General features: G+C 37.5%; 1 protein-coding gene across 3 annotated transcripts in view; it reads left to right on the forward strand.

Annotated features, from left to right (window-relative positions):
* fmn2b (formin 2b) overlaps nucleotides 1-15,902 on the forward strand; it is a 287,893-nt gene that overhangs the window by 32,220 nt on the left and 239,771 nt on the right. For all 3 annotated transcript variants that reach the window (XM_039737958.1, XM_039737959.1, XM_039737960.1), the window contains exon 3: nucleotides 10,308-10,474. In XM_039737958.1, the coding sequence (XP_039593892.1) occupies nucleotides 10,308-10,474 (167 nt within the window). The remainder of the gene's footprint in view (nucleotides 1-10,307; nucleotides 10,475-15,902) is intronic.

Below are 15,902 nucleotides of genomic sequence, written 5' to 3' on the forward strand. Positions count from 1 at the left end.
ATCCTTGCAGATAGACAGATAATAGCAGTGGCCGTTTGTGTGCCTTTGCCATTGTAACAGGATCATCATCACTAGGACATCCTGTCTTCCTTAACTATGGAGGAAGACCTGCCGTTTAAGTACTTTTGGGATGGTAATGTAATAGAAAGGCTGGTTGTGAATGGAACATAACTTCTCATTGCAGAAGAGGGATCCATTTTTTTATATATATATATATATATATATATATATATATATATATATATATATATATATATATATATATGTATATGTATATGTATATATGTATATATGTATATATGTATATATGTGTGTGTGTGGGGCTTCCTTCTCCCCATTTGCAGTGTGTAGGTGACCTGGGTGTTGCCTGGCAGCTTTTGATAGCTGAGGTCGATGAATGTGGCTGCTAGAGGTAGAGCTTGGTGGAGGGCCCCAGAAATTCCAAAAGTGGTTAGTGACCCTTAAAGTCATTGATGCCTTTTGCTCAAATTGGATTTTTAAGTGAAACGGCCTGACAGAGTGCATTTCCTGCATAGATAAGCATGGTTTCCCCACTGGGCCTAATTTTCTGTTTTATTTATACTTTGTTACTCCAGGTGTTCCACTTCTTTGTGTTCTTTACTTTAGCTAATAAACCCCCATTTTTTTTTTCTTCAACATACATCGTAGGAAAGCATATGTTATGAAAGCATAATGTTTTGGCCTCATTTACTTTTATTGTGAATTTAGGTGTGTCTCGAGAGTTCCCCATTATGTACACACTGGTAAAGTTTCTAATGCTTGTAGCTGCAGACAATATACATTGACTCTTGTGCTCTGTATTGAATAAGCAGGTAGAAAAAATGAGAGTGGGCATTATAAAATTTATTACTGCATTTCCCAGTGCCTGATGTACTTTATAATGGTCAATTTGACTTAAGTTAAATGGGTTTAGACAATGAGGTCAGAATTTATTTAACTACTTCTACTAGTCCTCTTAAGTAATTCTGTTGTGCTCTAGATGGAAACCATTACAGTGTTCAATTCAGACAATTGTTTTTGCTCCTTATGAATGTTGGTAAATTTGTCCCAACTTCTCAAGCAAAAAGGTTATACTGTTACAAACTATTTGCCAAGAGCCTTTGGGATTGTTTAGAAGTTTTTATATATTTATTTTTTTTTTCTGCTGATCATGTGAAAAATCATAGGATTTGCTACTGATATGAATGACTTCATGATGCATTACAGCCTGAAGCTGCTTATGTTCTGCTTTGTACTTAATTTCTTGAGAACTGATTAAATGCTTCTATCCAATGATGTATTTTGGTGCAGATAAATATTCTTTTAAGTTTGTTTGCTTTTTATGCAGTAAGGTTCTGGTGATATTTTTTCATTCTGACTTCTTTCAAGAATTGCATTTTCATCACAGAATTTACGCAGTAAATTTTTGTATTTGTTTCGGGTCTTTGTCCTGAAAATACTATTAGACCTTTTCAGCTACACAAACATATTGTCAACTTCAAATAGGTGACAGCACCTCTAAGAATTTAATTGGTGACCAGTCATTTTGCTTAAACTCTCCCCCAACACCCTTCCAATTTAAGTTGTTTATGAAAGTGTATGTGTGGTTTTTTATTTATTTTTTGTTAAAACTAATAACCATATGACAGTTCAAAAGTGGAATGACCTAGATTGTCCATCATAGAAACATTTTCATTAGTATCCATTTATACCAAATACCCAATGTGGAATATAATACTTGAGATGTCAGGCTGGCCTTATAGAGCAGCAGATCCTTCTTCTACCTCATTGTTTTAATTTTTTTTTTCTTCAGCCCAGTTCCAAAAGAATTTGCCAAGAATGTAACATTTAACTCCTCTTACATTTAAAACACAAACCATTAGCTTGATTTTACTTTGGTTTTAAGCATTGGGGGACTAGAATACAGCTTGACATGCTTTTGTTCTTGTTGTTAACTGCTGAGGTGTTTAGATCATGACCCTTAATACTAAACTGCAGTCTTTACCAGTGGTTTTAAATGAAAGTAGGCCAGTTTATATAATGGGCCTTAAACTATGGCATGAGTAGGATGGACAGGACACCATGATTTCTAGGCAGTAGTATCTCTGCTTGTTTTTGTATTTATTTACTGTTTTATTAGCCTGCCAACATGTAAGAGGAATGTTATGAAGCTAGAAACATTTAATTTTTTTAAATATCAAAATATAAGCAATTTTACTAAATTAGTAAGAAAATCTGTGCTGTAGGAATCTTTTAATAATAAAGTCCCTTACAAAAAGGCGAAAGAAATTTTAATATGTGCTAGGGAGAAAGAGATTGGGTAAAACTACATAACTGACCACAAATTGATTGATTCAAAAATTGCTATTAAGCTATATTTTACATACATCAGGTAACATTAATAGTAGTAGAAAAATAAGCTGTGTTTTACACAAGTGAAATATCCATAATTGGGATGTTGCACAACAATGTGCTTCCTTGAAACTGTCTCAGATGACTGGAGTGGGTCCTGCCCCAGGCCTTATCATAAAGAGTGTTTTGTTCTCTGCCTCACTTATTTTGTTAATTTCCTTTAAGAACACATCTGCTGACAAAACCGGAATACTGATTTAGTAGCATGAAGTATTAATGGTGGGTGTATATATACACCAGTGGTCTCATTTCTCCTGCTACCTCCCTTTGCATGTTAACGGTGAAAGACATAATGATAAAAGAAATGCAAATTTATTTGCAAACATCAGTTTAAATAAATAATCCTCTTTTAGAATGCCTTTCCAACCACGAGACTGTCTTAAGAGTTGATGCTGCTGTAAAATGCGCCTCAGAAGATTGCTAATGCCTTGCTAAAACAATCAAGAACAGTTTAGTCCCACCACAGTGCAACTCACAGACATGTCCACTACCATCTAATAAAGCTTTGCAGCATCTTATACTCGCTTAGCAGCAAGCTCAATAAGAAAAAATGGTAAATGTTACGACACCTCTCATATACAGTTTGTTAAAATTGTTAAACGGGAAATATCTTTAACCAAGCTTACATTTTTAATAGTAAAGCCTTAGTGCAGGGGTGCCCGCACTTTTTCGGCTTGTGAGCTACTTTTAAAATGACCAGGTCGAAATGATCTACCTACATTAAACATGATATGTATAAAGTGTATACTCAGTGTAATATATATATATATATATGTATATGTATATGTATATATGTATATGTTGTCATACCTTACATAACTGAATAACATTTTCAATGAAATTCAATACATATATGGTCACTACAGTATTTGGATTTAATAATCTTCATGTGGGAAAAGGCTGACTCCCATAAATAAGTAGAGCCGAATAATGCAGTCAAGGAGCTTTTGAATTCAGCTGTGTGAAAAATGACGGCTGTCTGATTAACTGCGATTTTAGTTCCCTCTCCTTTCTCTTTCTCAGATCGCTTTTCGGAAGGAAGTCAGTTTCGTAGTTTTTATTAACAGTTCAAAGTGCCTTTCCACATTTTCCTCCTTTTGGAATAGCAATGATAGATTGTCAGATCAGACAAACACACTTCGATTGTTATATTGTGAGAAAAAGAATCCTCTTCTAATTCCACATCCAGCCCATACCCTCTCCAAACAATTTTTTTAAATCCCTTTTTTAGTCGATATCAATTGGAAGGCTAACTAGATCACAGCCAGAGTTTTGCAGTAGCTCGTGCATTTGATCGTGCGTGCGGGATGACCAGTGTGTTAGAAGACGAAATCTCAGACTGGCCACCCTGTATGTCAATCAAGTGGCAAATGCCACAGGGAGGATATATTATAAACTAACATTTTAAAAAAGTTTTTTTTTGAATGCAACCCGTTCTACCTGCACTACCTTTGCGATCTACCGGTTGATCATGATCGATGCATTGGGCACCCCTGCCTTAGGGTATCTGTCCGTTTTCTTCCCAGTCATCGGAGACTGTACATTAGCCCTGTGTGTGTTTCTGTCAGTTTTCTTTTGGTACTGTGGTGTCCTTGTGCACCCCAAAGACAGGATTGTAAAGTTTAAGTGGATACCTTTTTGATTCAGTCTGGGTGTGCGGATGCATTTGGATATTAACTAACACTGTCTTTTGAATAGTGGGCTTCTGCAACCTACCACTCTGGAATGGAAAAGCAAGGTTCAGGTAATGAATAAATGAAACTAAACATGCAAACTCCAAACTATTTGTTTCAAAAAGGAACCATCTTGTATTGCTAAAAGTAAGTGAAAGTAACTTGCCCTTCTACACTGGTATCATATTTTGAGGAATGATGCACCACCGGACTGCTAGTAAGCTGGCAAGTCATTCATGATTGGAACACAGAGCAAAGCATACAGAGATGACTTTGATCAAAATGTGGTTTCATTATTTGCTCCTTCCTTCCTTAGTATAAAACTACCTATATTTGGGTGGTGCCAGAAAAAATGTAAAGCCTTAAGAAGGATATTAATTTGAAGAATATTATTTCTCCCAGGTAAAATGAGATAAACAAAATGACCATCTACTAACTTGTCATTTGATGATTTCCATCATCTTGCAAAAAAAATGGAGTAGATCATTGCTTTCCTGTGATGTGTCAGCCTCTCGGATTTGCGTTATCCAGGATTGTTTTTCTAACTTTCATTCAAAGCTACCAATATTTTTTAAGGCCACCCCAACTCTAAATTGGAGTAAGCATGTCATAGAATGTTATGCTGTAAGTTTTGGGTGTTTTAATCTTTTGTGAGTCAGTCAGTGACAATTAAACTAATTTAGTCGGACTTGTAAGACAGTTCACTGGGAAAAGTATGCTAATACTTAATTTATCCAACAGATGTAATACAAGCGACAATGATTAATTTCAACCCATGTTATGAAGTACCATGAGAGAGACATCGACTGTCCACTTCCTCCCCATGTTATGCCCCCTTTTCTTTGACTGCTTATCGAGAACAATTGCATGGGAGTTAACAGCAGTTTCTAAAGGCATTGGTTATACTATACAGCCCTGTCTGGTTCTTTTTTTTCTGACATGAGATAGTTTGTGTGGTTTATTCGAACAGAAACACCTGGGCTGGAGTTAGTTTTCTTTGAATGTGGGTGCAGGTTCAGTCCAGTGAGCGAGATTTCTGTAGGACTGAGTAAAATGTTACCTTACATTTTCAGGCCTAATAGGTTTGTATGTATTGTGGGTGTGGGTTGAAGATTTGCCTTGCGTATGAGATAACGTTGGTATAACAAGCAATACAGGAAGAAAGTCATCTAATCTTTAAGCATTTTTTAAAAAGAAAATGTCCTATGCATTATTTTATTTGTTGTGCCTGTTTAAAATGCATACAAATTGAATATTTTTGACCGTGAAAGGCGCTCTTTCCAAGTCATCTTGACAAGATGGGTCCAGCTACAGACCTCTGCAGCTGTGTATTTCAGTACTTCCTCTTCATAGCCAAGTGAATTGCAGATTTCTGTCTCTTGGTTTACTTGTCTTGAGTCAGATAACCCTTCCCCAACTGTAATCTGAACCATAGTGCAACCAGGTGTTATCACTGATGTGTAATGTAAAGCAACAGCCTCCTCAATGGGGTGAATCTCTGGAGGTCCGCAGCGAGAGTTTTTTGGCTGTGACTGCAGTCTAGCAGTTCTTTAAATTAAAAGATGTAAACTTCTAGTGTTCAGGAGTTGGTAAATGGGAAACTACCTGCTGCTGTTTGAAAGAAATCTGTGTTAAACAACAAGAAGTGTTCATTTACATTAATGTTACAATGGGCAGTGCTTTATCTGGCTGTAAGTGTTAGCAGTAAGGAACTGATTAAAAATAGTGGAAATTGTCAGATGTAGCCACAGACAAAGGATATATCGTAATAAAATTGTGGAAATATCCCTAAGGTTTCCTTGGTGGCTTTTTCAAATTGAATGCCATCTGGCTGTCCTACTAGCATTGTGTGCAGATCAATATGCCGCTAAGCTCCATCCTGATCAGCATAATGTCTTGTGCTCCAAGTGTTCCTGGTTATTGGTATGCTTTTTTTTTTTTTTCCTTCTTCAAATTACTGGTACATTTAAGCACTTAGTCCAGTAGTGTTTGCTTCCTTATCTAACTTTTCACTAGCTTTCACTGCATAACATTGACAACTCTTGAACTGAAAGTAATAAAGGAAAAGGGCAGTGCTCTTTTTAATTCTGACAATTAGAAGCTCTAGTCTCCAGTGCCCATTACTACACTGAAGTGTTCAAGTTGCACATGTATGCATAAACACCCGTGGGTGAACTTGGATCTCTGCAGAGCTAATAGGACTAATCCCACAGGTAGAAACAGGCTTGCAGCACCCAGCATGAAAACAATGTCAGAGGATACAAAAAACAATATTTTTTTTTAAATCAAATTACATTGAGCATGTCATAGAACACTGGGAAAAAATTGCTTATGAACACATAGTTATGAACATTTTAATATGTTCCGTTATTGAGGGAAGCTTGTAGCTTTGTTACCTAAGCACATACTGTATATTGAGACCAAACCCAAATTTTTGCAGTGCAGTAAATAAAAGCTGTTTCTGTGTCAAGACAACCTAAATTCCGGCCTACTGTAAGGTACACAGTGCCAATCAAAACTTTCACAGACCTTTACATAGCGATTGTGTATACATCTTTTGAACAACTGTGCCTTATACTGTACTAGCAAAATACCCGCGCTTCGCAGCGGCGAAGTACTGCATTCAAATTTTTATTAAGAAGAAAAGTAAACCTTTTTAAACTGAGGGAAAATATGCCAATAATTATTTGTTAAGGATCTCTTTGTATACCATGTTGTCAGTTAGGAGTTTAAACATTCATAAACATCAAAGTGTGCACTACTGAAATCATCACCTGTGAATCTAAGATGTTTAAGAGGCATTGGCGGTTGTCGAAAGGTGTAAAATATTTGGCCATTTCGGTACACTTGAAAGCAACAACCGAACAATTCAGTGGCAGCCATCAACTCACATGCAGAACCATAGGTGAAGGCCTTAAGCATTTCACTCTTCTAGTGCTCCTGTGTAGTATAATTATCTCCTGTACCGTCATCAGTCCACATCTTGAACCTGTCCCAGTCATTCAATACATAAGACACAATGTTCCTCCGGATGTCAAGAGAGAGCCTGATATGGCCGTGCAATATGATCATCTCGATAGACATGGTAATGGGGGTTGGAATGATAAAGGAAATGGGTACATGAGCAATGTAAAGTAAGTGTAAAATACCTACACAATAACTATAATTGTAACAAACAATAAAACAGTGGAGAAGCCGTGGATTAAACAAAAAGGCTGTAGTTATCAGTAGGGAGACGTGAATCCCGTGGTGAAGCAAGGAAGGGAATGTAGAGAACGAAGTGACGGACGGCCTTATATAGGCAGGCTGCCAACAACGTGGGAGGCGTTGGGATGGGGAACCCAACGCCGCCTCACATGGCGACCGAGCTGCAGGCTATGGATGTATATATGTACGTAAGTAGGATTCAGTTAGCGTTGGGAACCCGTGTACCAAATTTCTTGAAGATGGGCCTATAAGTAACAAAGACTGTTGGAAAGTTCAATGTGTCGGCTGACAGTGGCATCATACCACCGAAATAAGTCCATACATTGGTTTTGGTTAGCTCAGGGAAGCCACCTACCAAATTTCGTGAAGATGGGGCCGTAAATAAGAAAGTTCAACATGGCGGACGTTGTTGACCGTTATGACCGTTACGCGTAGAATTACGAAATGAAACCTGCTTAACTGTTGTAAGTAAGCTGTAAGGAATGAGCCTGCCAAATTTCAGCCTTCTACCTACACGGGAAGTTGGAGGATTAGTGAGGTTGGTAAGTTCAATATGGTGGCCGACAGTGGTGTCATACCAACGAAATAAGTATGTACATTGGTTTTGGTTAGTGCAAGGAAGCCCCCTACCAAATTTCGTGAAGATGGGGCCATGAATAAGAAAGTTCAATATGGTGGACGACGTTGACCGTAGCCTTATACCACCACGGGAAGTTGGAGAATTATTGACGTTTGGAAAATTCAATATGGCGGCCGACAGTGGCATCATACCACCGAGATAAGTACGTACATCGGTTTTGGTTAGTGCCGGGAAGCCACCTACCAAATTTCGTGAAGATGGGGTCAGCCTTCTACCTACACGGGAAGTTTGAAAATTGGTGACCTTGAAAAGTTCAATATGGCGGCCGACAGTGGCGTCATACCATCGAAATAATTAAGTACAGTGGTTTCGGTTAGCGCAGGGAAGCCGCCTACCCAATTTTCGTGAAGATGGGGCCATAAATAAGAAAGTTCAACATGGCGGACGTTGTCGACCGTTATGACCGTTACGTGTAGAATTTCGAAATGAAACCTGCTTAACTTTTGTAAGTAAGCTGTAAGGAATGAGCCTGCCAAATTTCAGCTTTCTACCTACATGGGAAGTTGGAGAATTAGTGATGAGTGAGTGAATCAGTCAGTGAGGGCTTTGCCTTTTATTATTATAGATAATACTTTCCTTTTTTAACTTTATCAAAAGAAATCTGTTCAGCTTCTGTGCTTGAAGCTATACTAGCTAGTAATGCTGATGACTTTTACAATATTTCCAACTCTATATACTTATTTGAAGAAGTGCACCCATAAATGATTTAGGCAATGATTGGGACAGCAGTGTTCAATAAGAATCTTGGATAAGGAGTAGAATTCAGTTATCAACATCATACATTTTTGTTTAAAATTAACTAAATCAAGCTTTACAAAGATTAAATTTATACGCTGAACACACCTATTTCAACTCAAGTTATTTTAAATATTTCTAGAATAAGATGTAAACTGAGAACCTTGTCATGAAATTTATGTCTAGCCAGGTAATACTGTATATTTTAATAGTGTCCACACACCATTTCAGAGGAAAAATTGTTTCAGATAGTATTGTAACGACCTCCGCGTCCAGTTCGAAAAAGAAGTAACAAAAAAACAGGCAGACACAAAAGTTTACTTCAACAATCAAGAACAGAATGCCGACTTTGTAACCCCACCACACAACCTTCTAGCCCCTTCTCCAACCCACCTCTCGACCCTCCTCTTGTCCCAGGTCCCGACCCCCCCTTACTACATCAATCATACCCCCGCTGTCAGTCCCCTCTGCGGTGTACTCCGCCCTCCCTCTATCAGACCCAATAGTCACTCCCAAAAAAAAAAAAAAAGTGCTTCAACCTGGCTGGGATGCTACAGTATTATTTGGAGTTGGTGTAACAGCAGATGGAATGATAATACAACCAATAAACTATTGTGAAATTTCTACATTACACTGACATATCTCTCATCCCCAATAATCCTTAAAACCCACCCTTCCTAAAACAATGGGATTGTCCCTTATTTATATAAGCTAGAACACATCTCTGTTTTCTCCTTGGAATGGTGCAGACCTTTCTAAAAATTTGGCAAGAAAATGTTAGTGTTGTTAATAGTGTGGTATGAAGAGTTTGACCAAATTTAAACATAAATACTGTATCTGGGTTATACATAGATACTTTATTTGTCTTATAGGGAAACTGAGCCTTTACAGAATCTATAAAAATATTATAGTAAAGACCAACTCTCATCAAACACACACAAGAATTACTAAACAAGAAGATAAAAACCTCTGACTTGGCTACTAAGAAGGCAGTCACAGTGAGGCATTATAAAGGTTTTATTGCAGTAGGGATGAAATGTATTATTGACTTTATTTTTGACTGAAGTGTTTATTACTTAAGATTTATAAGCTCAATGGAATAAAAGTGAAAAAGTAGGAATTTGTGACCACACTTTATTCCAGGTGGTCGCTGGTTGGCTACAAAAGGAGGTGGTAGTGCAAGCAGAAACTTGGGATGAAAGCATGGGGTTTAATTTTAAGAAGTGTTTGCCCATATTTACATTTTTAGAAGACAATTTGGAATATTAGCAATTTTATGTTTAAATTAATAATTCTTGAATATTTTGTAAATATTAATTTTATGCAGTTAATTGGTTAAATTTTTTTATTTCATGCTCATCTTGATCTAGCTCTAGCTGTGGAAGGGCGAATGATTTAATACATGTATATTAAAAAAAAAAAAAAAAATTAACAACAGTGAAAACAGTGCCACACTGAGAATGAAGCACTAGTCCGTGTAATGGACTCCATTTGACTGTGTTCTGCTCTGTGGGATTTGATTAAATTTTCAACACTTTGTAATTTAAGGATGTTTAGGAAACTTTACAGTCCTTTTTTTAGGTGTAATAAAGATATAAGTATCCATTAACTGCTATTAAACAATGTGTATTTATTTCTAGGGCGGACTTTGTTGGAGAAATTCTTCAGTCAGCAGAAGGATGCACCTGAAGAGGAAGCAGAGAAGCTTTGTTCACGCATCTTAGCCATGGGCTTATTATTGCCATTTAGTGATTGCTTTCGGGAACAGTATGGTGAGAGTACGACTCAGGTTTCTCCTAAATTTGACGTAAGTAGGCCTATTTTTTTTTTTTTTATACTTGCTGCCACCTACTTTGAAGGCTGTGGCGGTTAATTTGAAATGTACTGTGTGCATTGAAAATGTTTAAGTGCTTATTAATTTTAACATATTTGTTTATGGAGGCGTTCAAAGACTGGGGAGTCTTGCGGAGTCTATGTAAATACATTGCTTCTAAATGAGATGGGGTGAGTTTAGACAGAGCTTACACAAGAGCAAATGTGTTCTTCGGGAACTTTTAAGGATTAGAATGTTGGCATTTTTAGATGTACTGTTTTTGCTGCATCTTTGAATGCAGTGAGTGATGAGTCATAATTTAGGTTTTAAAAGAGCTGACAACAAAATATGATATATGCTCTGTCATAGGAGAAGTCTTTGCCATATGGTTGTCTCTATGCCAATAACATGTAAAAGAAAAGTAGTACTCTTAACCATATCTTGCTTACTCAAAACTAAGATGTGTGCATCCTCCCAATCATTAAAATTTAACCCGAGTATATAATTAGGCTAGTTATATGGAACAGCGACTTGATGGCTAGAATTAAGTGCCTGTCTGTTACAGATTAATGTTGGTGGTGAGTGCATTAACTTTAACTTTAACTACAAAGAGAAAAATATTGAATGCGTAACTGATACACAATCAAATAGTGCATGGATTCTGATTGACTATTAAAAACATGTGTGTACTGAATGCACTCTGGGCGGCTATTTTAAATGGTCCAGGGGGAACTTTAAGACTCTTATGTTGCTTACTGATACCAAGTGTTTTTGTGTATAAACAGTTATTACTTTCTTATATATAAAAACAGTTTACTAAAAGCTTTTTAAGTAGCAGTCCATGTCACGTAAAGGGGTCCATGTAAAAATGCAGCATTAAATTGTGCTCTTATGTTTACAGATATGCTACTGACGGAGAGTGCGCTTATAAACAGTCGGACTGTGCAACTTGCTGAATAAGCTACAATAGGAAACAAGGATTTAAATACACTTAAGGTTTTCTAGGGACTTTTGAGTCAATTTAGCTTCTTTGGTTACATATTAGCTAAGTTACCCTAATATCTTATCTAGGTACCTTCTTGAATACTGATTTCTGCTTTATCTACTTTATTTGATACTAGCCATGTGCGCCCAACTATGTTGCGCATGCTAAAGTTGTCTGTGAAGGGCTCCCTGTTTAAACGCGACTGCCAGTCGTGAACTGGGCCCTTCGTCGCACAGCATTATGATTTTTTATAAGGGAAACAAAATTACAAAAGAAAACCCTTGGACATTGATTCGATAGGAACGGCCTACTCGGAATCACTGTCCGAATAGTAATTATGTGGTGGTGTAGGAGCATTTCTGCTTCTGGCCGTTCACAGTCCGTCTCGTTTTCACGACACTATCGTTTCCTCTCACAATGTCTTCTCAACCTTTCTCCAATCTCGCAGGTTGCTTTGTGGCAATCCAAAGAGTAAGGCAATATACACGGAGCAATGGTTATAAAAGGGGGACACATAGGTATCCAGGCTCTTTAAAGCATAAATAGCGATCGCTTCACTTACATGTGAGCAAGCCGCAGTACAACTGTGAGACACGCAGCACTCGCCGGCTACAATGCAACAGTAATAATTTCCAGAACGTGCTGTTACGTTGTCATTCATTTTAACCACGGTCTTTCTTTCATGCGTATGTTATGTAGGCACGTACCTTTTATCTTCAGCAATCTCATTCTCTAACTAGGCCTCAGGAGCTAACCAGCGTAACACTGTCCACCGCCCCTTTCGTTATTCCGGCACATTGTTGACATCTGTGAGTAACAACAACGTACTAAACCGGAAGGTGGTCTACGCATGCGTGGAATTCACGGACAAACAAAGATCAAGATCTAAATGAAGATCTCTTTAGTTAATTTAAAGCACAACAATTTGTTTAGTTTGAATGTCTGTGTTTTGAGGTGTGACTGGCGTACTACAGTCTTCAGTAGTATAAGCCTGGAGGAGATTCTTAATGCAATGCCTATGTTTTAGCTGTCTCTCTACTACCATCTAGTGCTTCTTCTTCTAATTCATTCACGGACAAACAAAGATCAAGATCCAAATGAAGATTATATATACACTGTGTGCACAATTATTAGGCAAGTGAGTATTTTGACCATATCATCATTTTTAATGCGTATATTCCAACTCCAAGCTGTATTAACTTGAATGCTTATTGGATTTAAGCACGTCAGGTGATGTGTATTTGTGTAATGAGGGAGGGTGTGGCCTAAGGAGATCAACACCCTATATCAAGGTGTGCAGAATTATTAGGCAGCTAGTTTTCCTCAGGCAAAATGGGCCAAAAAAGAGATTTAACTGACTCTGAAAAGTCAAAAATTGTAAAAAGTCTTTCAGAGGGATGCAGCACTTTTGGAATTGCTAATATATTGGTGTGTGATCACAGAACCATCAAACATTTTGTTGCAAATAGTCAACAGGGTTGCAAGAAACTTGTTGAGAACAAAAGACGCAAATTAGCTGCCAAAGATTTGAGAAGAATCAAACGTGAAGCTACCAGGAACCCATTATCCTCCAGTACTTTCATATTCCAGAGCTGCAACCTACCTGGAGTGCCCAGAAGTACAAGGTGTTCAGTGCTCAAAGACATGGCCAAGGTAAGGAGGGCTGAAACCCAACAACCACTGAACAAGAAACATAAGTTGAAACGTCAAAACTGGGCCAAGAAATATCTGAAGACAGATTTGAGAGATGAGATGAGAGTGACTCTTGATGGACCAGATGGATGGACCTGTGGATCAGTAATGGGCACAGAGCTCCACTCCAACGTGGAGGTGGGGTACTGGTATGAGCTGGTATTTTTAAAGATGAGCTAGTTGGACCTTTTTGCATTGAAGATGAACTCAAAATCAACTCCCAAACCTACTGCCAGTTTTTCGAAGACACTTTCTTCAAACAGTGATACAGGAAAAAGGCCATGATTTTTATGCAGGCCAATGCTCCATCACTTGCATCGAAGTTCTCCACTGCGTGGCCAGCCAGTAAAGGCCTTAAAGATGAAGGAATAATGACATGGCCCCCCTTCCTCATCTGACCTAAACCCTATCGAGAACTTGTGGGCACTTCTTAAATGCTAGATTTACGGGGGAGAAAAACAATACACCTCTCTGAAGAGTGTCTGGGAGGCTGTAGTCACTGCGCCACAAAAAGCTGATCGTCAACAGATCAAGAAACTGACAGACTCCATGAATGGAAAGGCTTATGACTGTTATTGGAAAGAAGGGTGGCTATATTGGTCATTGATTGATTGATTTTTTTTTAAATGTCAGAGATGTTTATTTGTAAATTTTGAGGTGTTTGTTTATTATTCTCACTATAACAGATGAAAATAAACAAGTGAGATGGGAAAATGTTCATTTTTCCTTTAGTTGCATAATAAATCTGCACACTAATAGTTGCCTAATAATTGTGCGCACATATGTATTCCCCTGATGATGTTCACACTCACATTTCCGTTGTGAAACATTCAGGTTTCAGGTTTATTAACATTTTGGATTGACTGATAGCACTGTGTTTGTTCCATATTAAAATTAATCCTCAAAAATACAACTTGCCTAATAATTGTGCACACAGTGTAGAGATTATGGGGTAATTCTAATGGGCAGGCCTCCAGTTATGATGTATTACTGTCTTAATAATGAAGCGATCCAAATGAAATAAAGATCACAGTATTCCCAGATACAGTAAATGTACAATATTTGTGAATGAACTGGATAACGGTGAGATCAGCAAAGGTTATTTCCAGCATGCTTGCAGCATGGCACAAAATTAAAAAGTATACAAGAGCAAGCCTCTTACACTGGAACAATTACAGTGAAACATTGAACAGGAAATTGCTTCCATCATCCCAACAATGCTTGTGGATACTTTTGCCAATAGGGAGTGCCGTGTTAATCTGTGTTTGCAAGACTTAGGTGACCATTTCCAGCACCTAATGTAATTGGATTGTTTACATATCTTTCAAGGTGTGCACTGTATTTACTTCATTTCTATTGCTTCATTATTATGTGAGTGACACTTCAAAACTTGTGGCCCTACCCATTAAAATTTCCCAGTGTTATTTGATTCGGGATTTGGTTGACCCTTTGTGTGTGGTAAGCGCTTTATAGTAGTAGTTGTGTCAGTGGCTTCTAATTGAGTCAGATGGTGCACAGGTTCCTCAAATCTGCGTTACACTGACTATGGGTTCCTTTTCCGTAGCTTTTAATATACAGTAGTAATAATGTGCTTTTTTTTTTTTTTTTCTTCATTTCTTTGTGCTCTAGCCCAGGGGTTCTCAAAGTCGGTTCTGGGACCCCCTGTGGCTACAGGCTTTTGTTCCAACCAGCTTCTGTTTTTAATTGGAATCCTGGACGAATTAAGTGAACTGTTATTGCCCAGATTCTGTGTTTTGGGAACAACACAGAAATTAGAAAACTAGGTTTGGTTAAAAAAAAAAATATATATATTAAAAAGTACTAAACCGTGTTATGGGAATAATGTCTTTTTTTTTTCTTTTTAACAATACTTTTAATTTTGATGTTCATTCTGTTTTTCCTGGGTGTTCTAATTGTTTAATTCATTGTTTTCGAATTAGTGGGTCTGACACTAAAGTAGTTGCAGCCCTTGACGATTCAGTGTCGTTTGCCTGGGTGTCTGCTCTGCTCATTTTCAATTGTCATTAATAAGATACAATAAAGGGAGCAAACTGCACAGAGAGAGGGTAAAATATAACGAAAGCAACAAAAGAGAGTTAAGCATTTAAATCTATAGCAAAAGCAGAAAGATTTCTAATTTTTTAATTTTTTTTTTATTTATAAATGTAAAGATCATGCTGCTGTCCTTTTTTTAATATAGAAATAGAGAAGAGGAAAAAATACCAAGTAATTAATTGAGATCAGTGTTATCAGTTGTTGTCACTGATTATGAATCTGGTTGAAGCAAAAACCTAAAGCCACAGTGGGTCCTTAGGATCGACTTTGAGAACTTCTGCTCTGGCCTATTCTGGGTATGAAATATTTCTTGCAATTAGTACTGTAGTATAAAATTCTTAAAATGTATTACTAGTATTCCAAAGAACATTTTTCCAATACATCTCTGATCAGTCAGTCAAATAATAATGTTTATACTGACCTTTTGTATGTATCTGATTAGAGGAGGGAGAAAAACCCCACCAGTTTCCTATATTTACAAGTATTTGAAGTACATCAAATGTCAGTAGCTGAGCAATGCTTAACACATGAAGAAAGAGCAACCATAATACAGTATAGGCTGCCATCTAAATTATTCAGTAGCCTCGGCTTTCTGTCTGAGTGAAGGCAGGGCAGAGAAAGAGAATGTGATCTTTCTTCCGGCAGGTCACCTTAAGCAGTGATAAAACCATTCAGGAATGTCTAGTCAGA

This window comes from Polypterus senegalus, chromosome 16 (assembly GCF_016835505.1).
Source record: "Polypterus senegalus isolate Bchr_013 chromosome 16, ASM1683550v1, whole genome shotgun sequence".
Taxonomy (NCBI): Eukaryota; Metazoa; Chordata; class Cladistia; order Polypteriformes; family Polypteridae; genus Polypterus; species Polypterus senegalus.